At 36.6% G+C, this 24,563-nt stretch overlaps 1 protein-coding gene across 3 annotated transcripts in view; it reads left to right on the top strand.

Moving 5' to 3' along the window:
* COL4A4 (collagen type IV alpha 4 chain) overlaps window positions 1–24,563 on the top strand; it is a 56,800-nt gene that overhangs the window by 10,399 nt on the left and 21,838 nt on the right. For 2 of the 3 annotated variants that reach the window (XM_026040105.1, XM_026040106.1), the window contains exons 5-26: window positions 7,248–7,382; window positions 8,233–8,277; window positions 9,281–9,397; window positions 11,731–11,799; window positions 12,030–12,065; window positions 12,832–12,894; window positions 13,319–13,354; window positions 13,524–13,565; window positions 14,254–14,334; window positions 14,590–14,643; window positions 14,963–15,022; window positions 15,636–15,680; window positions 16,229–16,282; window positions 17,410–17,479; window positions 17,888–17,992; window positions 18,656–18,820; window positions 19,383–19,475; window positions 19,814–19,977; window positions 21,271–21,343; window positions 22,593–22,699; window positions 23,100–23,283; window positions 24,024–24,092. In XM_026040105.1, coding sequence (XP_025895890.1) covers window positions 7,248–7,382; window positions 8,233–8,277; window positions 9,281–9,397; window positions 11,731–11,799; window positions 12,030–12,065; window positions 12,832–12,894; window positions 13,319–13,354; window positions 13,524–13,565; window positions 14,254–14,334; window positions 14,590–14,643; window positions 14,963–15,022; window positions 15,636–15,680; window positions 16,229–16,282; window positions 17,410–17,479; window positions 17,888–17,992; window positions 18,656–18,820; window positions 19,383–19,475; window positions 19,814–19,977; window positions 21,271–21,343; window positions 22,593–22,699; window positions 23,100–23,283; window positions 24,024–24,092 — 1,867 coding nt within the window. Of the gene's footprint in view, window positions 1–7,247; window positions 7,383–8,232; window positions 8,278–9,280; window positions 9,398–11,730; window positions 11,800–12,029; window positions 12,066–12,831; window positions 12,895–13,318; window positions 13,355–13,523; window positions 13,566–14,253; window positions 14,335–14,589; window positions 14,644–14,962; window positions 15,023–15,635; window positions 15,681–16,228; window positions 16,283–17,409; window positions 17,480–17,887; window positions 17,993–18,655; window positions 18,821–19,382; window positions 19,476–19,813; window positions 19,978–21,270; window positions 21,344–22,592; window positions 22,700–23,099; window positions 23,284–24,023; window positions 24,093–24,563 lie in introns of those variants that run through there. The other variant, XM_026040107.1, reaches the window with a different exon arrangement.

The raw sequence follows: 24,563 nt of genomic DNA, 5'->3' as shown, positions 1-24,563 counted from the left end.
TGACAGGTATTTGATGACACTGCCCTATACAGATTTTAGACTGTTGCCTTTTTAAGCTTTCAGAGGAAACATTGCTCCCTGGAACTTTAACTAAGAAAGTTCACAAGTAATTTATTTTTTCCATGTTTGGAGTAGACTTCCTTAACTTCTGTCCCCTAAAATGGCCAGAGGCTGGATAATAAGAGAATAGGAAGCTAAAGCTGGGCTTGTAAATATTTTTAAGTTTGTGAGTAAGCAGAAGAGCTGTCAGAAGCGTATGTCAGAACAAACTTGGAAGTTTCCATAGGAAAGTAGGACTTCAGGTCTTGCCCCGGTATCTTTGGCATAGTACATAATGAGCTTCCTACACCCCCCTTTTTTTTTTGCATGCAGTTTAAGTATGATTAAAGCTGTGATTACCAGGAAAGCATAAAAATATTGTGCAGCCAACTGTAAATGTAATGGAAATAGAGAGTTTAGGTCTTATTTCTCCATATGAATATCTTTTACAAGGTCAACGTAGGAAATAATTTTTACTGAAAGAGGACAGGATAATTCAGGCTGTAGCTAGAGAAGGGATGATCACTGAAGAGCTGGTAGCCGTAGCTGAATGATGAGAAAGTAGTTGGAAGGAAAGCTGAATGATGAGAAAGTAGGTTGGAAGGAAAGTAGGAACAAATATCTGAACTTCTATTCAGTATTTTGTTTATAACCAAGCATATGTATGCATTGATTGCTATACCTGTTTTTAGAAGAGCTTGTGTACCTGCTTATTTCCCTCACCCTTAGGTAACACTCTTCCATAGAATAAACAGACTTGTATTGGTATTCATTAGCAAGAAACCACTGTCTGAAAAACATCCTCGTGAATATTCGTAGTAGCGTATCCCATTCTAATAGCATTACTGTTAGACATATCACAATAGAAGATCAACTTGTATTTAATTAGCAATACAGCCTTGTTGGAATTGTTTTTGAATTATGCTATTTATCTCATGATTTTATATCAGAATTTGAAGGTACTCTTTCTGCCTTTGAACTTTGTTAAACTGTGTTAAGTCTCTTTGCATGTATTGTGTGCCATTATACATATTAATTTAAGAAGTAGGGAGCAATTAATGAGGAAAAAGTCATAAGTGGGAGTATACAAACCATTGAACATGCTTTGCCAGTTCTGAACAGCTGAGACTTCTTCCTACCCCTTCTCTCCCACTCAAGATGTGTGATGTTTGGAGAGGTAAGGGCAGCCCATTTTATTAAATGAAGAAAAATTCTTTTTATTCTTCCATTTTGCTCTCCTACAGTCCTTGATTTTAATTTCCTTCTGATATTTCGCCCATCTGGTGGTGAAACCTTTCTTATATTTTTGCTCTGTTCTCTAATTCAGTTCCTTGATAACTCCTACAGTGCCTTATCAGAGGCATTCAGAAATGCTTGATGCTCTAACAGAATTTATATAGTTAAAAAGTTTGCAGTTAGCACTAATGGATTATAAACCTGTCCTGTGCCGACCCTAGAGTTTTATCCCATTCAATTCTTTGGCTTTGTTGATAGAGTTAAGTAGATTTAGAAAGCAAGCGTCTATTCATGACCCGACCTGATCTAGCTTCTGCTATGAGATCATGTGAAATGCCTGGACCAAAGTGAACAGCAAATATAACTCAGCAGGACTGATGCTCATTCTTTTGCCTATAAAGTGAACAGCCTGTTTTCACACTAGTTTAAAAATTGTCCTTGATACAATATAAGAGAGAACCTAGCAAACCTATCAAGAAGTTCTTGCATTTGGGGGTATATGAATTACAAGGAATAAACATTCATGCAAGATACTGAATCAATTTTTTTTCCAAACTAAGTTAGAAAGTCAGCCGATGTGTATACATCAGGGTAGTGAGGGAAAAATAGTGAAGTTAAACTCTGTGGTGGGTTGGTCCTTTGACATCCCTGCTCTTACCCCATTCTGATTACAGATCCTGCGCATTAACCGAGTCCAACTTAAAGAACTGTATAAATTCATTTAAGATTCACTAACTGGAAAATTGTGCAAGTTCTGTCCGTTTTCAGGACCAAGAGGCATTTATTGAACCATGCTTATTTCCATGCTAATATGCTATTAAAATGTTTTGTATATAGAACATAAATGTCAATTTGCTATTCATATGAAATATCCAACATTGCATTTGATTTTCCAAACAGCATACTAGGAAGCAAATACATAAAACTCATTTTTGACCACAAAAACACATGTTTTAGCTGAATCTACTATCAGGGGTACAGCTCAAATTTGCTTCCCACTATTTGCTTCATACTCTTGGATCCTTTTTCTGAATTTCTGAAGCTAGTTATACATTTCTGAAGTGTTTCTATCGTATTTCAGAGAGATTAACTGAGAAGCCTGCAACAACAGTCCTAAAGAAACTGGGCCCCTAGGCCTATATCTGAAGCAGAACACAAGTCTACAAATGGCCATTAGACAGTTCTCTGGGTTCAGGAGTTCATTTTTAAACTGGTAGAGATTGAAGCCTCTTTACCTGGATATGGAGTTAGGAACCAGATCACTCTAGTTGTTCACTGTAAAGTTTCTTTGAAGCTGTTGTTTTTCATACATGACCACCCAGAACACCTGTAAATTAGCATTTTTCATATTAGATATGATTCATAATTTCCCAAAAGCTTTATGATAATTTCTTGTTTCGTATTGAAAGATCTTATTTCATATGTTCCTTCCTCAGTAATTTTGCTATATAGTTTTTAAATATAGTAAATGTTTTAAATACAGTAAATATACATAATAATATATAGTTTAAATATAGTAAATATGATTAAATATATGTTAAATATAGTTTTTCCTCAGTTGCTGGAAATTGGCAGCCTTACACACACGGAACAAGACTGAGGGATTACAAAGCTCTACAAAACCAATCATTTTCATAGATCTATGTGACACAAATATTGCCAATCAGTAACTTTTTTTCCCCTCCACACAGAATCAGGAGTAGATTTGATTTTGTTAGTAAATCTGATGTTAATTATTTGTCGTCTAAAATGCTCCATTTGCAGCTCTCTGCTTTCAGCCATTAACAGTTCTTAAGTTTCAGTGCCAAATTCTCACTCGATTTTCTAACACAATAGTGACCCCCACTGGCTTATTGGAAGCTTTTTCTCTTCAACGTTTCACAGAGTTAAAAACAAAACCAAGGACCCTGAAAAAGGCTTTCAGCTCTTCCCTGGGTAAAATTTACAAATAAGGTGCTGATGCAATTCACATGCAGAGGCCAGTCAAGCTTTGAAGCTTACTGTTGCATTTAGCCAACTCAAAAATCTGTCTACAGGAAGAAGTTACATAATATTTAAATGTCATTAAGTGATCTGTTGTTTATGGACATACTGCTCCATATAAATATATGCTATATATTAAAATATATGCTATATATTAAAATAAACTTGTTACCATTTAACTCACAGTCAAAAAAAATAAGAGAATGGGTTTAATGCCAAATAGCTGTATATTTTCTCATCTGTAACTCATGTTCATAAAGTTAATATTTAGAAGATAGTTTTGGGAACATTGACTTAAATTTATTTTGGTCCTAGTCCTCCATAGCTACAGGGAAGGAGGAGCAGACGCCCTCCAGCCTCTGGAAGCTGAGCTTGCGCTCTGGGATAGACTCACTCTTCCCAAAGTGGAGAGGAAGTGGGTGGAGCTAAGAAGAGGAGCAAGTGCTCCCATCCCACTGAGCAAATTACCCCCCAAAATAGGTCTGCAAATGCCTTTGTGTGTTCTCCCCTCTTGCCCCCATATTACTCTGGTTCTTTCCCTTTTTCCTGCTGCCCTGCTAATATAAGGGCAACTCTGGTTGCACACCAATGAAAAAATTCTGCATTCATTCACAATGAGAAAGGGCACTATATTATTCACCTAGAACCCAGTTCTGTGGAGTTGCCAAGTTTTTTCATTTTTGTGTAAATAGAAAGTAAATGCAATTACACATCATTTAAATATTCACATAGACTATAACCTATGGCACTGTTCTAACTGAGAGGAATAGCTGAGCTTCTTTCGACTGCATTAGCACCGAGAAGAGAGTCACGGGATTTAGTCCAGTAACATCAACCAAAACTTCCCACTGATCTGTGAGTTTTTGGACAATTTCCTTCTTTTCCACCTGCCCCCACCCGTCATTTCCAATTTAAGATTCTTTTAAAATATCTGATTTTTAGGTAATTACTACTCATAGCACTCTAAAAATCAGGTGCTCTTAGGTGTCTCGCTTCAGGGCAACCAAAATGAGGAGTCATTCCAAATAACCTTGGCTGTTGGCCCCTCTAAACAGTATTAAATGCTTTGCTGCATGATTATGAAGTATTTGCAATCTTAGTCTTAGGAAGCATGCTTAATTAAAAAAAATACAGTCTTGTTTTGTCTAAAGTCAGTTTCTTAATGCAGGTCAAGCCCAGGAGATGCTAAAAAAACAGACTGTATTCTTCGCATGGGTAGTTCCTGACCTAGACAATTAACAAGGCAGTGAAATCCTAAAGGAATTTATTGGCATCAGATGGTAGAGCAGGCATAATATTCTGTCCATTTTAACTGAGTTAATTTGTCATTTTCACATGAGCATGACTACCTTCATCCTCTTTATTTGGACAGCTGTCCTTTACAGTGGTAGTCACATCGGATGGGCACAAATAATAGATGTGATAATAGATGTTATGACATGGTATCAGTTTGGTCTTTACAAAGTCATTATCAGTCATTATCAGTCTTTGAGCTGAAAGAAAGAGAGACAATCCACCGGCTTCACATGGCATGCTAAAGTTGTATCAGCTGTCAAATCTATTGTGAATTCTGGATTCAGTGAATCTGTTTTTATTTTGACTTCACTACCTCCTATTGAAGACATAACCCTGGAGTCAATTAAATACACAAGGTGGAAACTATCTTAAGACTTTTTATCTACCTAAAGGACCACTTGTCCTGGAGGTGTTCATTGATTAATTGTAGAGGTAGATTGTAGAGATAGACCTCTAATTATAGAGGTAGATTAATTGTAGAGGTAGATTAGAATTCATGCAGCACAAAACTCAGGTTTTGAGTACTGTGAAAAATCAAATGTCTTCAACTGTGTAAAGAATATAACATTATTTGAAAGTTTTCTTTCTACTCTTGAAAGCAGAGCATGCACAATATAAATTAAAAATATGTTACCACCAAAGCTTCATGTCAAGAAAATGCACTGTTGATGCTTAGATATTTGTGAAAAATAGCTAATGCCTTTATTTTTTTTTTCCTCCTCCTGTTTTCTGTGTTTTCTGTAGTAACAGCTAATTCAGTATGAGAAACAGTAGTTCTGGTGGAAATAATGGTTGAAACAGTTGTATTTTACTATGTTATTAGTCTCATTTGTTTTGTTTTCTTATACTCAAAATTAAGCTATCATAAAAATGGTCTATTTTTTCTTTTTTCCTCCCCTCTGATCCATTGAAAAGCTTCACTAGCTGTATTAGGAGTTCTTAGAAGACTAAATAGACTTTTACAACAGGGGTGTGCAAAGCCCTGCTGAAACTCCCATCCACAAGCTGTGGTTGTTCATGGAAGCAAACGTTCAAATTCAGTAACAACACCCAGACTAACTTGGACGTTGTTAAAAGGATTCAGAATCAGCAGAATCTACTGCCACTAGCTGCCAATTTGCATAATATTTTACACTATTCACATTAGAATAACCAGAAAATAATAACTGTTGCTGAAGACAACTTGCTGATTCTGCCCTGGATTTTTTTGCATGACATTCCTGGAGGCAGAATCAATGTTTAAGTGAGAACCAGAAAAGACTGAGTTACACTGGATATATTTCATAGTCCTCTCTAATTATTTGCAAGAGTAGGACTACATGTCCTAGTCCATGGACTAAACTCCTAATGGCTTCAGGGCCATTAGCGATCCAGACATGTCTCCTGTATTGCCTACACCAATAACGTTTCTATACCAAGCATTACAGTGTAATTTACTCCAAGCTATCTCCAAGCTAATTTGACAGAATGAATGATTCATCCCATACCTTTCTTAACTTCATGCTCAAAATATCAAGTACTGTTTTTATCATATTAAAAAAAAAATAGAAAATAAAAAAAGGAAAATTGTAGAATTACAAGAAGACTTAGATAAGTTCAGTCATTTAAAATGTTTACTCTGAGGGTAATCCAGCTTATTGCTTCCAAGTAATTTGACTAGCAAAGCCAACAGTGCTGTCTACAAACCTTTGATTTCTGACATGTTGTTTTTCTTCAACCTATTCATAGAAATGAATGTATTATCCACTATTTTAGTGAATGGAGATAGTCCTGAAAAAATTGGTAGTGCCCTGAGTAGTCTTAGAGCCATGTGCTTTTCTCTGGAAAGCATAGGGCTCAGTTTTGCTCTTTTAGTAAGCTAATTCTGAAGAGGAAAACAAAATGCTCTTCAAATGAAAGACAAAACAAGTTAGGGTGAAACAAATACATAGAAGTGCTAAAAAAAAAAAAAAAAGACTTGTAAATACATAGTATTTGTAGGGTTATTAGTAAAATAAGCCTACAAAATCCTACTAAATAGAAAAATCAGTAAAAAATGATATAATAGAATGGTTGGTATGGTAACGCAAGTACAGATACTCTAGAGTTACATACAGATAAATGAGATTCTGCACCCTCTTTTTAATATATGTAATCCAAGCCATTAGAACTGATACTTTTCATAAACATGCTTGGTCATAACTACCTTTCTTCCTGTTGGAAACTTTGAAACTTTTAAAATGAGGCATTAAAATCTGGGAGAGATGACAGAAGATATTTGAGCTAAAAACTTACAGTATGATTTGAAAGGGTGAACTTTCTCAAATTGTTCTAATGTCTATAAAGCCCTTCTGCCTAAAACGAACCACCACTTCTGTCGTGGCAAAAATGTGAAGTGGTATCCTAGGCTTGCAGAAGGTGCTACTTACCTATGGAAAAACTGCAGGTCTTCCTGGCTCTCCCAAGTATGTATCTCTGAGGTGATGTTGAAGACCTGATTTGTGTGAAAATGAACTACCATTCCAAGGAAGAATGTAGATTAGAAGTTGTGGTCCTGTAATATCTAATGCATGCAACAGACCGCAGTCTGTACAGCAAACTACCTCAGCTCCTGAGTATGTGTGCATCACAAGCCCTCTGTTCTCCCTAGAGTCATCTCCAAAACACTCTGAGATTTACAGCATTATTCACTTTCTTCTTTGGATTCTTTTCAGGGTCAGCCTGGAGAGCTGGGAGCTCAAGGTCCCATTGGATCCTTGGGATCTATAGGACCGGCTGGTCTGCCAGGTGAAAAAGGCCAGAGAGGTGAGACTGGGCAACCTGGGCCAGCTGGAGAAAAAGGTGATAAGGTAGGAAACACCACAGACAGTTCTTTTGGACGCATGCTGTATGCTATAGTAAATAGTGCTAAGTTAAAAAATGAACCTGAATGTTCAAAAAAGCAATTGCCAAACCTTGCTCTTGCTCACATAAAATTGTCACTGAAATCAATTACAGTTTCTTGGAAAAAAAATATGTGGGGGATATACGATCTATTAGAATTGTCTAGAGAATAAATAAAATGAAAGAGATCAGACTCTAATTGGCACACACAGTATCATCCTTACTAAGCTCAGCAAGGGCTGTGGAAGGAACATGGAGCTTGGGAGAAGAGTATGGAGCTTGTAAAGCAGCGCTGTCCACTAAGCAAAATGTGTTTGCCACTTATTCTGTGATGGGAGTATAAGTCCTCACCTTGTATATTAGTACAATACCTCCACTTTGCCCCTGGTGCTTTGCATCTGTTTAAACGGTCAGTGTCTGTCATTCATGAAATGTAAGCCCTTCTGCTCTACTAACAGAAAATGCCCTGCTGGTATTGCCAGAACATGAGCAGAGTTGGGAAATGACCTATATAATTATGTTATAGGTTACAACCCTAAGCTTTGTGTAGTTTTACTGTCTGTAGAAAATGAATTTGAGCCCGAGACTTTGACATTTTACCATGTGTATTTGTATAACAACTGAGTAGTCTCATGCTAAGGCTGTGTACCTTTTGTCAGATATTTACTTCTGATTACAATCCAGAGTTTGATTCATACTGCAAACAAGACTGTTTCTTGCTTCTCGCTAATATACTGTCACATATTACTGCTTTTCATTCTTTTTAAGAGTTAATAGCCTCAACAGCTTTATTTTTCCATGTCACCTATTTTTTAGGGTCCAACAGGAGTCCCGGGATTTCCTGGCTTAAATGGTGTTCCTGTATGTATTGAGTGAACATTGTTTTATAAAAATTTATACAAAAATAAGAGTCTTATAAGACTTTAAAAGAGTGGCCTGTAAAGTCATAGCAACTCCTCTAATAATGTATTCAAAAAATTGGTAGGTATTATACCTATTATTATCATCTACAGCATTATAGAGTTTGCAAAAAAGTAAAATATGGTATTAACAATTGTATTTATTAATAATAATAAACTCTACAAAACCCCTGTAGAGTAAGTAAATCATTTTCATGGAAAGAGTGGTAGTGAAGGCAGCGACTGGCCTAAGTTCATAGAGCACATAAGTGTCAGACCTAGGGTTAAAAATTCTGACAGTATTTTCTCAGGCTCTGTAGCAGGCTGCTTTTTTTAGCCTTAATTCCAAAAATATCCCCAATTGTGTATCACCAACACCAGTAACGCCAACAAGAGCTTTTCAGACAAAAAATACTTTCCTGATGATTTTCCAACAACAACAAAAATTTGGGGGAATTTATTTTTTCCTTACCAAAATTTTAAACTCTGTCATAGTTATATTTTTCACATGGAAAGAACATTCTAAGGGAATTTACCTCACTGTTTCTAGTAAGTAAGGTCTCATTTGCAGTACAATTGAGTATTGGATATCCAGTCTGGATATTGGTTAATTTATGCTAGGTTAAAAAAAAAAAATCAGTTACTCAATTCTGAAATGGACAGTTATGTTTCCCTACAGTCATAGTAAGCTTGATTCAAGCTTTATTCTGTTTTTCATTATTTTGAAAAATACAAGATCCAGATTCTTCACCTCTTTTACACACACACACACACACACACACACACACACAATTTCTCTTGGTCACAACAGAAAACAATTCTAATCTAAAATGTATAAAGTCGGGAAAACTGTGAGATGTCCTCTGTTGCTCTGGTAGAGAATATTTGTCTCTAAACTGTTGAGTAAAAAAGTAGTTCCCTATGTATAATGTTGTAGCTGTAACCAGTATTAAACTGTCTGTCAGGGATTACCAGGAAGCGAAGGACCCCCAGGTAAACGTGGTTTGGATGGCTGCAATGGCTCAAGAGGAGATCCAGGCTTCCCAGGCGAAAATGGATACATTGGACCAAGAGGTCATTATGTATGTTACAAGAATTTTTACTGTTTATTGATGATGTATATATGTATTTCCTCTCCAAAATAACATGCCTTAAAATGAAAGGAGTTTTAATTATGGCACTAGCTTTATGGATGTGGATGCTTGGCTTCATCTGCTCTATGAGGATATTTTTCTCTACTGCACCCTTAAGTTTCATACACCTTTCATTCTCACTAAACCTAAAGGGAATATAGGACGCTTGATAGCTTGATAGCTATAACCTTGAATGTCAAATAAAGTTCTTTTATCCTTAAAGTATATTGGTCTAATTTAAGAGTTAAATTCTGCTTTATTTCCCTACACATAACCATACCAAAGCCAGTAACATTGAGAAGGAATAGCTCAAAACCATTGTACCATTTGAAAAATCTTCAAAGTATTAATAGTAGGGATCTAATAGTAGGGATCCTAGTAGAGGATCCAAGTCCTCTAATCTGAGAGGACTCAGCAGTTAGTTGAAGCCTCAGCAAGTATAAATCTGCAGCAATTGAAGATTTTCAGTGGTAGATAACACAACAGATCAAGAGATCTCCTCCAGACCTGTAGTCTTAAAACTGTAAGTGGCCACGTGCCGCTTCTCGTGTGTACCTGCTCATGGCTGCTGTGTGCATAGCCAGCCTTGCCTGGGTGTTGATCTGAACACAGAGATCTTTCTAGTTAAAATGTTTAAAATTAGCACTTCCATATTGGTCACTTTTCCTGTTAAAATGGGAAGCATTTTAAAATTGTTTAAATATGTACGCTGGCAATCCCTTACTAATGAAGGTAAAAACCACAAAGTAATATCTGCAAATGATAAAAATTGCCATAGCTCCAAAGAAATTGTTCTGTACAATTTCTAGTCTCTAGTCTGTGACTTTTTGCAAAAACAGGTTTTAGTTCTGAATGATTAATATAGCTCATTAGTTGGTTTAGAAGCTTCCCTAAAATTTTCTAAATAAAGAAAAAGAAAAAAAAGCCACCTGTGCAGATTAATGAAAGTCCAATAGGTTTACTAGAAACTAAACAACACAGTTAGGGCTGATTCAGCCCTAGGTAATCAAGAACTGTTCAAAGGGTGAGATAAGATGACATTATCAAAATACAAAATATACCAAAAAAAAAGCATTTCCAGTCTTGGACCTACAATAGTCTATCAAACTCATAACCTGATAAAAAAAAAAAAACATGATAATCTGATGTGTTACACCTCAGAAGGTAACTTCTTTATCCTCCAAAATGGTAAAATAGCTTCTGCTCACTTTTCCTCATTTACTGGATCTTTCAGAATGAAATTAGCCTTTAACTAAAGTAGGCACAGTTACAAAAAAAAAAAAGGAAAGTGAGACACTGGACAAATTATAGCCTAAATCCGCCAACTCCGGGAACATGCTTTTTGGCAGACCTAGAAAAGTGTTTGCAACTTGAAAAGGAATGAAGATGCAATAGGCATGTAGCCTTGCATATCCACACTAAAACTCCAATGCAAATTAATTTAGCTGCCCAGAAAAACAAGACATTGTAACCATATTTGCTCATGTACAAGAATGTCATTCCAACCTCACTCTGCAAATTGCCTGTTTTAAAATCAATTTGTTGCACTAAGTATCAGCTTGACTGTATATTACAGCTAATATATTTTATTTCCTACTTAAAAATTTGTCTCTCATAACTTTATGTAATGCTACATACATACGTCAGCTTTACTTCTGTTATCTTTAACAATCTGAGCATTTACTTCATGGGTAACTGAATAGAACAGGGTTTCTATTTGTAAGACCTTTTAAGTCACGTAGAGGCTAACAAACTGAATCTCCTGAAGAGGTTTGATTATGTAAGAGATGATATGTAAAGTGTGTTTAGAAACATGAGTTAAATAATGCAAAGACAAATACATGTTTTCCTGTGTTGCAGCTGTTTGACCTCTAATGTGTACACAGGCTACTATAGATATATGCAGCTGCAGGCAGCTGCAACTCCCTTCTCCTCATTGTTGCATTCCAGGGGTAAAGACTTTACAGATTTTATTCTGAATCAGGATTTAAACAGTCACCATAAATATCAGCAAAAAAATACATCTTTAAAGGGGTTAAATTCTGTGGATAACAGTACTGAGTTTATTGAAGCCAACAGCTAATTGGCTATAGATTCCAACTAGTTATACTTGCTACACTTGGATTTCTTGCGCATTACCTAGTGATATGTGGACACCAGAAGAACACAACCAAGGGAAGTATCAATAAGTCTCTGCTCTTAGAGACTAGAGCATAATGTTTGACAAGACTTTTTTTTTTTTTTTTTTTTTTTTTTTTCCTCTCCTCTTCCTATTTTTAAAGGGCTATCCGGGACAAAAAGGAGAAAAAGGAAATTCAGTATATCTTTCTCATTTTGGAAAAGGACCTCCTGTGAGTATGTGATTAAAAACTATATATATCTTAAAGAAAAATATATGGCACATTTAAATATTTCCAAAAATAAACTGTTACACTATTGAACTGTTTGATAAAGCTTGCTGTAGTCAAGATTAATGCAAATATACAGCAATATCAGATGGCTTAAGAGCTTAAAAATTATAAAGCTAAAATTAAAAGTCAAACATTATCATCATTAATTTGTTAAACAACTATCATTTCAGGGAGACAGAGGTGATCCTGGACCTCCTGGCATGCCTGTAAGTACAGTTGGCAGGACCCGTACATACATTTTGGATATAATAAAGCAATAGTGGGATTTCTCCGTGCCTTTCTTAAGTAGCAATATTCAAGAGCACAGTACCACAAAAATTCAGTTCCTATAGATTGCCCCCATGGCCAATTCTTTTGCTTAATGAAAACAGCAAAACTGGACATTGCCCACAATGCTGCCCTGTGGTTTGGGCCAAGCAGTGGCAAGGCATTGGGTAGCTGGTACCCCTAATATACTCAGTTTGTCAAATATTTGACTTTTGAAATTCAAGATGCTTTTGAAGAATGTGTTGGCGTCAGTTGGTATCTTTGCAGTCTTCCAAGAACACATAGTATTTTACCATATTTTGGCCATGAAAATATGTCAGGTGTAGGAGAGAGGATTTAATGTGGTTAGTGAGCTCTTTCAGACTTACACTCTTATGGCTCTGGGATTCCCTTTTTAAGTCCTTCATAGAGATATTAATTAATGAGCTCTATCAAGTCCCTACTCTCTAGCACAGTTGCTAAGAAGGTATTCCTAACCAGGTATTTGCTCAGCACATTGGTATTGTATAGTTTTGCATTGCTCAGTATCTGTACAATACCATCCAAAAACTAGTGCCATGAGATTGCAGGAGAGGAATAAACTTCAGAGCCAAGGATACCTGGGTGGAAATAATTCAGGTGTTTTAGAGAAACTACTTTTGTGAAGAAAGGGAAAAGCTTTAGGTATTTTCACAAGCAAGTCTTTTGTTTTGTCATCTTTTTCAGGGACCTAGAGGATCAAGAGGTAGCACAGGCCCACCTGGATACCCAGGCCAACCAGGCTTGCCTGTAAGATCACCACAGTTACATAAGCTCTTATTTTCAGGATATGCATGAATTGTAGTCTACTGCTGTTAGAACCTGTTTTAATGTAAAAAGAGAGTTTTTTTCCTTACCTTGTGAGCTTGGAAGTATGAGAATTGGGGTATCTGTTGTTCTTTCCCATACTTACATGAACGTGTTTGATCCTGGAAGCTGGTGGTGCTCTCTCCTTTATTCCCTTTCCCCAAAGCCATCTTGGGAGACAGGAAAGGGGGGAGCCACAGTTCAGCCCTTCTGAAAGTAGCAACCAGGTGAGGAAAATTACAGGTTGAGAGGTGTATCCCAGGTGGAGATTCTAACTCTGTGTGATGCTGTCAATTAAGTATAATTTTCAAAGTAAAACTGTCTTTTTATATGAGGCATCCTAACTTTTCTTCACTTTCTTTTAAAGGGTGCACCAGGTTTCCCAGGTTTGCCAGGTGAACAGGTAGGAACTATTTTTCCTGAAGTTGTTAGTAAGATAATGTATTAATTCATGCAGATTTTGAAACATCTCTTATGGTTGTTATCAGGTTTTCCCAATTTTTTAAATTAAATTCTATTATCGGGATTTTCTGATTATCTGTAAAACTGTGTGTGTGTTTTCTGTCAACTAGGGAAATCCAGGCATTGGAGTGGATGGACAAAAGGGGGAGCCGGTAAGAAAATAAATGTTATTAAAGCTGTCCTTGCTGTAAAGTTAGAAGCACATCCTAAGAAAATAAGTTGCATTTATTGAAGATCTCTTGAACAGAAGTGCATTCTTGAGTTTTTGTTGAATCAAATATTCACAGGTGTGTGGGTTCCATGTGGATCTTTGGATTTTCTGATCTTGCAGTGATTCTGTAATAACAGGAGAAGCTCGTAGTCATATTTCTTCTCCCTCTCTCCACCTTTGAGCATATTCATGGCTTCCAACAAAGGTCAAATTGCTTTTTGGAATCCGTATAAGTTTATAACATGCATAACTTTCCATGGCAAATCTCCTGTTTACATTCAGGAAGCCATGTGCTCAAAGGCTTAAGGATGGAACATGACAGCAAAGAGAGACAGTCATGTAACTGTCTCACTGTAACTATGACTTCACAGCTCTCATTTATTTCCTTCATGTAATATTATTTTTTAATAATGGGGGAGAATAGAAGTAAATTAGGATTTTCAGCCATGCTCATCTGGGAATAACGCAGAGAAGCTTACAGACCTCAGTAGAAACCCTGGTTTATCTGCATATGTTCAGTGAGTAAAGAAATACATAGTTCTGTAGTACAGTGGGAATAGGTGCTAAGTCTCACTGAATTGCTGCACTGGACAGACCCTTTCTTTCTGCTGTTCCTCTGGTTTCTGCAGGGTGATGTTGGACTTCCTGGACCACCAGGGTCCCCACTGTTAATTGGACCTCCTGGAGCTCAGTTGTTCAAAGGAGAAAAGGTGTTAATGTCTATTTGCCTTTAACTGTACTCAACTTGGCAAGTACAAGTCTGTGATGTAATTTTTGCCATGTGGCCATAAATAGGACATACCTTGCTGTAATAAACCACCACATTCAGTTGCAAACCTGTTCAGCCCCTTCCCACAGGCTCATTGCCTGAGAGATGCCTGTTTATCACAGTAAGGAAAGTTAAATGGCACATAGACAGGTCATGCATATACAAATACACTTAGAGGCTTTTCCTGTACACTTAGGGTCAAAAAGGACTTCCTGGGGTTACAGGATACAGAGGACCACGTGGACCTAAAGTAAGTAATGTGATTATATATATATATATGTATTATATATGTAGATATATATATGTATATATATGTTTTATGCAGCAGTTTTATGTTCCTTGAATAACTAAGCCTATAAGTGGATAATTGAAGAACTGATAAATGAAATAAACCCCAATAAATTAACCTAACAAGTGAGGCAAGTACTATTAATGTAATATATACATAGCCTAACATGCACATAAAATAAGGCTCATAACAGCACTTTACCAATCATTTTGCTTAAACAAAAGCATTACTCATTGCTCATTAAACAAAATGATTACTCATTTTGTTTTGAATGTTTCAGGGTGTATCTGGGAGAGGAGAAAAGGGTGAAAAAGGTGTTCCAGGATTCCTTGGAGTACGGGTAAGAAAGCTGCACAGTAAATTATTTCACAAATTAACTATGATTATTTTAGCAAATATTTGGCAGTTAGATTAAGTTGGTTTAATTTAAAAAAGAAGATTTTTTTTTAAAACAATTTTATCTTACTTTCAGTCTAGAGTATTTACATCTTTCTTGTTCTGGGAGTCACCCCATCCCAGACATAAGCATAAAATCATAGGTATTTTCTGTCTTTGGAAAGACAAAAAATCCATGGGCTTATTCAATAAATATTTAGCATTGCACAAAGCTACTGTGCAATAATGCAGTACTAACACACTAAATTTAATGTATTTGGCACATACTGGTGTCAAGTGTTTGCAGCTGCTTCCACCTGATTTGCATAACAGTGCTCACGTGGAGCAATATGTCTGCTATTATCCTTGGTACAATATAATAAAAAAAATTAAGTGAAGACTTTTTGGCTATAGTTCAAAGTCATGTCCATGCAAAATGATTGGAAATGCTAGCTACTGGGAAATATTATGCCAAGTAATAATTATCTAAGGAATATTAAGTGATCGGCATTTCTAAATATATGTGGTTTTGAATCGTCTTTTACTGCTTTAGTTTTCAATCTGCTTGCTTTTATCAGGGTAGTCCTGGATCTTATGGACCTGCAGGTTTTCCTGGAATAAAGGTAAGAGATAAAGTCCAAGCAGCACTCTGAGCAGTGGCATCAATGAGGTCTGATTTCCTATGGATTTGTGTAGATTTGGAACTTCTTGATGCTTAGTAGCTCTTACTGCATTCCCTCCTTTCTCCTCCACTGTCTGTTGCCACTAAAGTTGTATGAACTCCTTGGCCTTGGAACCTCTGCCCTCTCTGAAATTGGGCTGAGGTTGGCAAGGGAATCCTAAGTTGTGAGCCAAAGGAATAGCAAGTGGAACATGCAGATAGCATGATAAAAAGTTATATACCTTGGCAAGTTTTGTCACTTTGTCTTATGTATGTATTTTGTTTGCCTTTCTGGCTCATTACCAAATCTAATTAAACTAATAGTCACATTATTCATAAATCACATTCATGTGTAGATATTTGCTTCTTGAATTATTCTCCAGATGACTGTATTATTATAGTAACTGTGAATGTTACTACAAGGTGCCAGTATGATAGCATATTGATTTTTTTGTGCAACATTAATGTATTAAGAGATTTACCCAAAGATATTTATGTAATCTTTTCCAGGGAGAACCAGGAGTTGCTGGTTTTCCTGGACAAGTTGGCTATCCAGGCATAAAGGTAAAAAGAACAAACACATACATAGATAGATAGATCTTTTTAGTGTTAATAGTTCCTCCCAAGAGTACTTGCCAATCAGATCATTGCTTTTTCTATAATAATAATTAGTTTTAAGATTTACTGTTTTCATGATAGTCATGGTTACTCAGCATAGTAACAGTAAGTAACTATGGGAGTAAACTTTTCTGTCTAGTGCATATGATGAGAGGGGCAACTCCACATTACTGACCACAGGAGCTGATGGTTCCCCTTTGCCAACAGTTATTTCTGAGTTTATGTAGTCATAGTTGGAAAAAAATCTCCATGGATGTCCATTTTTCTGCCTTTGCCCATTGTCAGCATTATAATAATGCGGGGTCTTTTAGATGCTAATTAGATGTAAATATTGCATGTCTCATTCAATAATAGAAATATCAGTCCAGTCCATTATCCCTCAAAACTGGAATCAAACTGAGTGTTGTGTCATTAATAAATGCTCACTCTGATAAGCATATTATTTTAGTGAGGGACATTGTTTACAAATGTGAGAAAATATGTGGAGAAGGAATATCACAGTGAATAGACAGAACCTCTCTTCAATCCCTGTTCCTTAGCCAACAGCCTCAGAAGCCACAGTAAACGCTGCAATGAGTAAGCAGACAGTAATCAATTATCAGTAGAAACTGCTAAGGAAAAGTACGAATGTTTGCATAAAGATTCAGGAAGATGACACTACATTTGCTTATGCACAGAGCAAAAGAAAAGTAATCAAGCATGCATGCAACTGATTTAGGTTAACTCATGCTTATCTGTCATCATAAAAGTAATTTCCTATTTTTTTATACAACTTTGAAACATAGTTTAAGTTATTTTTGAATTAAAGCATTTACATTTCAATTGTTTTTACTGTAATTGGCCCTGTTTTACAATACTGTGAATGAAATCAGACACAGCAATTGCAAGCTCTGAAATGTCAAGTAGATGTGTATGAATTAGGATATATTACTGTTTTTACTGTACTGTAATTATTTAATTGGATTTGGATTTGTCACATCTTTGTGCCCCCGCTATTGTTGAAAATTTCAGTAACACACTAGCAAAGTGCATGTTTGTATCTGTCTGTAAACTTTATTGTTGGGTTTTTACAGGGGGATCCTGGAGAAAAAGGGCCCCCAGGTCCTCCTGGAACTGTTGGAACTCCACTCTTTCCTGTAAAAGGTTATAGCTAATTGTAATTACTTTTTTTACCATATAGTATACAGGACTTGTTTTGCTAAGGTGTTTGAAAGCGATCATTAGTGATTCACCGGGGATCTTAAAACACTGTCTCCCTAATTGCCACATCCTGCATTTCATTTGAGTCTCACTGACCTTACTGGAGCAATTTTAGACACACACATTTCAGATCAAATATTTGCTTTAAATATCTTTATGCATATATAGTTGCAGCTCAATCTGCAAGGCTGTCTCTAGTTGTTCAGCACATTTAGACCTATGAAAAAGACCCATGTCAGGTAATGGTAGTTTGTGTAGTTCTTGAATTATAATTTCAGATGCATCTTACTTTAAATCTAAGGTGTCAATTGCACATGATATTAAATTCACATATTTTAAAATTCTGTGTAGGTCTACAGGGAGATCCTGGATTTCCAGGTCCCGCTGGTGATATGGGGTCAATTGGACCACCTGGTCCTGCAGGCCCACTAGGAAGACCGGGAGATGATGGCACAAGTAAGAGATGTTGGGATTAAAATGTAAACTATCTACCTGTAGGAAAACTCTTTATTCTAGTCGACAGTGAGTCACTAACAGTAAGGATGTGGACTTTCCAGACAGTTCTATAAAAATGTTAGCTCAGCACTAAATAAGAGCCAAAAAAAAAAAAAAGCCTAAAATAAAACAGTAGGAATTACTAGGAAATGAACAAAAGAGAAAACAGAATGCTACCAACCACTGTGACTCTGTGGTCTGCTGTGCCCAGAAATTCTCTTCTCTGCCTCAAAAAGGTGAAGACCAAGATGACATAGATGATCCAAGGTGTGGACTTTGTTATGTGTAAAGAACAAAAAGATTGGCTAGGGTGTCTGGGAAAAAAAATAAATAAATAATGAACTGAAGTGAGACAGTATTTGAAGGTCCAAAGCAGAATCCTCCTTTTTTTTTTTTTTCCTGGAAATTTTGGAGAAGCTAAAAAGATAGAAATCAAAACTAGAGAAATTATTAAATAAATAAAAATAAACAGAGGAATTTCAAAGGATTTTTGGCCAGTTAAGTCATTGTTATAGAAGCTCTTCTGCAGGATAGTTCTGAATGGCCTACAATTTCCTCATTACTATCTCATAGTAATCCTTGTTATGATGTTGGATGGGTCATATATCATTATTTTCTTTACAGGTCTACCTGGCCTGCCAGGAACAAGTGGGGCACCAGGACCACAAGGTTTTCAAGGTGACCCTGGTTTCCCTGGAACAGGTGAATCAGCCCCAGGAAGACCAGGTTTTCCTGGGCCGCCAGGATTACCAGGACAGCCAGGAAGACCAGGCTTACCTGGGCTACCCAGTAGGTTCATCAGCATCAGCAATTTGTACTGGGAGAACATCATTTTGCACATGAATAGACTCAAGAGTGAAGCACTAACAAAAATGTTCTTCTTTCTCCACCACTTTTGATATAAATAAGCAGGATGTGTACTATAGAAGACATTTTTCTCTGTTAATTATCCGTCAATGTCCATACATAAGATGTCAAGGTTTTCATAGTTTTAGATCCCCACGCTAACAAATATGAAAAATATTTCTTAAAAATACAGCACTTGAATTTAAAAACAGACCTAATTGGAGAAAAGACCAAATCAACATCCTTATTAAAGAAACAAGAGCCCAGAAGTTCAACAATGGGAAAGGAAAAAATGGTAGCAAAGAAAAAGCACTTGTGTGAACATGAGCTCTAGCCAGACTGACTTTTGTATAGTGATATGTAAGCAATGACTTCTAAAGCATTTCATCAGATCTCTAATTACCATGTGAAGATGCCAAAATAAGGGAAAAGAGAACACATGCATTAAGTTGTGAAAACAGTAAGCCTTATTTATATTAGCTGTACAATTTCTGTTTCTTGAAAGGTGTAATTTGTGCTGACAGAGGTATCCCTGGAGAACCTGGAGCAAAAGGTCAGACAGGCCCTCCAGGAAGGAAAGGTGAAAAAGGAGAAAAGGGTAAGTCTGCCTGCATAGCAACATTTTAAATACAAGACCTTAGCCAGACCTATCAGCACCTCAGGTCTAAATGTGCGAGCACAAGTTTATGATAACTTGAAAGATCATGCCTATCAAAAGGGTCTGTAAAGTGACCTGTTCATGTTGTGGTTTCTAAATTAATAGAGTCATCCTGATACTGCAGGTTTTCAACACAGTAAAAGGATACTGACATGCTTCACTTCTGTTGAAGGCCATCATGAAATAAAATAGTCTGAGCACTTACACATACAGAAAAGAAAAAGGCAGTGTTACTAATTTTGCAATTGTTTAAATGCAATTTTGTAACACCCACATAGGAGCTCAAGGCCTCTGCTCATGTAGTCCTGGTCCTCCTGGTGTCCGTGGTATACAAGGACCTCCAGGAACTCAAGGAAAGAAAGGACAAATAGGATACCCTGGAAGATATGGAGAAAAAGGAAGTCCGGGTTTATCTGGTGCAATGGGATCACCGGGGTTCCCTGTGAGTAGTTTTCATGAGAGAAATATTTTGGGGGTAGAGGGTAGGGGAAAGAAACTGCCCTGAAAAATTCTCTCAAAGTTGCATTTACAACTCCTTATTGCATAGTTTTATAGCTTAGTTAGGCTTTTTTTTTCCCTTGCATAAAGGGGAATTTTTATACCAGGCTTTATCTGTGGGGTGGTCAGGATGCTTGGGAAGGCTGGTGTGTGTTCATTTTGTTTTGGTTTCAGCTTTATTTTACTTTTAGCTTTGAATACCCACCATTTTTCATGATAATATTGTTGACACACACATTTCCTCAGTGAAGAGTTTTTTCAGTTATTTCAAAGGAAAAAAAATTCCAGCAAAATGTTATTAAGACAAAGAATTGCATGACATCAGCAGGTCAAGATGGATTTTATGTCGACATCTGGGGGTGGCAGAGGAAGGAAACCTTCATTTTAGTTAGATATTTCAAGCAATTTTCTTTTTTCTTCTCCCTCCTCCTTTTTTTAACATAAATTACTTGAAATATTTAGAGGAGCATCCACAGTCTTAATTACTTTGATGAGGCAGTCCTAATATAGTCTCGCCCTGCCACAGATACTACCTATATGAAAGGCAATGTTATTTTTTTGTGTTGTGTTTGTCCCCTAGCTGTTCCATATTACTTTATAATCCCCTCTTTTTGGTCACTGCTCAATCCAAGTTTGTTCTTCCTGAGGAGCTGTCACTGAGAACAATTCCGTCTCTCTTTATGATACATTTATAAGCAACAAAGCAGAAACGGAATTAAGATTTTTGCCTTTGATTTAGTAGTTTGTAGCAGGAAAATTACTATAACCATCAAAATAAAGACTTGTAAATTTGTGTGACTATCTTTCTTGCTATAGGCTTTTTCACCTACCTCCTGGCACGTCTGTCTGGGGGAAGGCAGCCTCACTGAGCAGTTGTGATGCTTGTTGCTTAGCTCGGTGGCATCAGGGTTGCAATCTGCAAAGGGAAGAGTTTATAAATTGTTTATAGCTTAATTTTCTTGCATTTATAAACTATAGTTGAGCAAGAGTCAATTCCTTCCTGCGTTACTTCATTTTATATAGTTGTATTTCTACGCTTTTAGCAGAGATAAACTGAAAGATAAGGCTCTGTTCACAAATGTCTTTATAGAAGTCAAAAGGGAGAGTGATTCTTTTTTCACTAAATACTGTAGTTGGTATAGTTTTAGAACTAAAGTTAGATATTTAACTCCCATTGTGTATATTGTTTCATTGCTTGAGAGTAACTGACACTTTTTTGTTGTTGTTCAACGGTAAGGGAACACCTGGTTCTGCTGGGCAAGATGGTGAAAAAGGAGAGAAAGGTGACCCAGGAAGAATTAGAATAAAAGGCAAGGCTGCATTTTATCATTAGCCTTTTTGTTTCCTCTCTCATGCCGAGGTAATGAGAACTGCATTGATGTGCTCTTATTAAAAGCATTATTTGCCAAGTTACTGAATCCTAGAAGTCCTGTTTACCCAGACTGCTTTCTTGGTACCATCTCTTTGATCATACTTTTAACTTTGAGACATGAAACAGGTTCAACTACTTGCTGTTAATGGTAACAAATGACTTTTTGTGTCCTGAGTGATAATCAGGATCCTATCAAGGACCATATATCAAAGACGAAACAGAACACAATTCTTGTTGAAGTATGAAGAATTATTATTGTACATGAACACATCTCCTGAAGTGCCATAGCCAGTATTTCGTTTGTTACCTTCATTTAAGCCAGCAGCATTCTCCGTGGGAAAAAATCAAAATCTCTGTGGCCATTCAAATTCCTACCCTATTTCTAAAAAATACTGTGAACCAGGCCTTGAAGAGAAACAGTAGGGCCACGAGTTGCACAAACAAAATTCTTGCAGTTAAATAGATCAAAGACCCTTCACAGACACGCTTATGATTTGCAAAAGCAAAAGAAGCTGAAAACAACAAGTTACAACAATCTGTCGACAAAGCTTAATTAGAAATGCTAAATTAATTGTTGAAACAGAAGAAAGCCTAACTTACTGGTCATAAAACATTAGTTTAGTTTTGGATGCCTGTGTGTGCTTACGGACATTGAAGTGGGGTAAAATATTTGCTATTTGCAAAGTATTTCTTGACACAGCAAAATTAATCTAAATAAATCTAGAGTTTTAATTTGTGCCAAGAACTTTTGATTTATGCAAAAATTACTTTTTCATAAAAAGTAATGGAAGAGCAATGTACACACACAAGCACACATGCCCACAACTTTCAGAACAGTGGTGCAAATGGGCTGTATGGCATGGCTGTATCCTGATTTCAGAGAAATCAAGGATTAAAACATTGTCTGATTTCAGGAGCAAAACATCTCTACTCTCTGCATATTGAAAGAACAGAAGCTGTGTTCTTGTGCCTATAAACAGAGAGACCGAGTTGTTCCCTGAGGTGTCCAACTACATTCTGCCTTCCTAAACCCAAAATACCTCATCAAGTGAATGTGAATTCAAGAACTGAAAATCATTATATACAGATTCAGATGTAATGAATGGTTACCCAGCATTTATATGAGCAGAAAGAAATTTTAAAAAGCTGCTGTAAATATTGTATTTCATTTTACAAATTGTTTTAAGGAATAAAAGGTGAAAGAGGTCCTAGAGGGATTCCAGGATTTCCAGGACAAAGAGGAAATCACGGCAGAGATGGGGAACTAGGATTGCCTGGAGAAAAAGGAGAAAAGGTTTGTTTGACTTTTGGTGACTTTTTTTTCTATTGCTTAAAGGCATAATTTTATTCCATATATGTAGCAGATTAATGCCTTTAATAGTTTTTTTTATGATTCTTTTGATCAAACAAATATTATAGTTATTAATTATTGAAAAATGATTTCCTTATAAATACTACCTTTCATTGTGGGATTTCTGGGTATAATTTCTGCAAATACGGTGTGGATATGGGATGAGACTCTGCCCTATGTTCAATTGCCTTTGAATATTTTAAACTGCTCATGTCACCCATCCATCTACTTAACCTCGTACCATGGTTTCCTGAGATATTTGTATTACACAGCTTTTGATAATCAAGAAGAAAGAAAGAAATCAGGTCTTGTTCCTTCTTATCTACAAACGCTTTTCTTTTAGGGTGACTCGGGAGTACCGCTGCTGGGTGACAAAGGGTTCCCTGGGGTCCCAGGAAGTCCTGGGGTGAAAGGACGTATGGGATTGCCTGGCCTGGGGTTTCCTGGCCCACCAGGAGCCAGAGGAGTGCCTGGAGACTTCGGTGATACTGGTAGTGTTGGGCCACCTGGGCCAAAGGGTCAGAAAGGTAATTCTGAATGTTGACATTAAGAGATAGAGATTAAGAGATGAAATACTTAAGGCACTGTAATAGATCCTACCAAACATTGATTATATGCAGAGGCATTCATTCATTTATAGTGAAAAGCAATTATGGCAAGCTTAGTGGTCATGTGAAACAGGTCCACTGAGAAGTAGAACACTGTCTGGATTTACAGGAAACCCTGGCGGAAATATGAATCTTTAGGGGCTCTGCACCTGTAACTACTGCTTGCACACTGAAGAAAAGAGTATTCCTGTATATAAGAATTCAGAGGGCAAGGCATTTTTGCTGAGGAAGCACTCGTGCTTGTGGCTTAGTCTGCTTATAAATATTCCCTGGTTAAAAACAATTCCAGCCTGATATCAATAAGAATAAGCCAGAAATGTACAGAGAATTGAGATTAAAACATCATTTCTCTTTCTTTCAACACAGCTTATTGTGAAGACAAATTTCTGCTGATACAAAGTAAAAATAAAATCTTTGTCTTTACACAGTTGCAATCAACATCTCAATTCGCTACCAATAATATAAATAAATATGAAAAATATGTTTCAAGATTCTCCACTAAACCTCCACCAGAAATATAGTATGGAAAGGGTGATATGCATAAATAGTCCCTTTTCTTTGCCTGGATACAGGGTTAATTTAACAGAGATATTACAGCAAACGGATTCCATTTACTTACAAATAAAAGTTACCAGTTTCTTTTTTCCCTCTTGCTTCAGGTGAGACAATTTGCATTACTCCACCATCCCCTGGAAGTCCAGGACCCCCAGGTTTTAAAGGTGTTCAAGGTAGGTCTACTGAGGAGCAGATGGGGGAAAATTCTGTTTTTCTTAATTGAAATCAAGTTATAATCACTAACAAAAAAAAAAAGCTATCATAAAAATAAAACATACAGCACACATGTTAGGTTTCAACAGCTATCTCTCTCAAAATGTAAAACTGCAATCTAATACTAATCTAAGCAAAGGCTTGACAGCTTCAGTTTGCATGATCAGAGGGTATGCAGACTGCATACGCAGAAATGATTACATGAAGGTAGCTGCCTGAAACTGCCCTCCTTCAATTTAAATGCAGAGAGAGAGGCTGAAAATAGGCAGACGGTTTGATTCAGGCAGGACCTAGAATGCCTACATCTGGATGCCAGGAAAGAAGTGTTAAGCCAAGATATGCTGCAAGTCTGTAATTTATAGAATGATATTGCTCGTAGCAAATTATACTTGAATGCCAGAATCTAAACATTTATTACCAAGACTTCACCT

The sequence above is a fragment of the Nothoprocta perdicaria genome, unplaced genomic scaffold, assembly GCF_003342845.1.
Source record: "Nothoprocta perdicaria isolate Ctin4 unplaced genomic scaffold, notPer1 scaffold_25, whole genome shotgun sequence".
In the NCBI taxonomy this organism is placed as follows: domain Eukaryota; kingdom Metazoa; phylum Chordata; class Aves; order Tinamiformes; family Tinamidae; genus Nothoprocta; species Nothoprocta perdicaria.
This window is presented reverse-complemented; position numbering and strand designations above follow the sequence as displayed.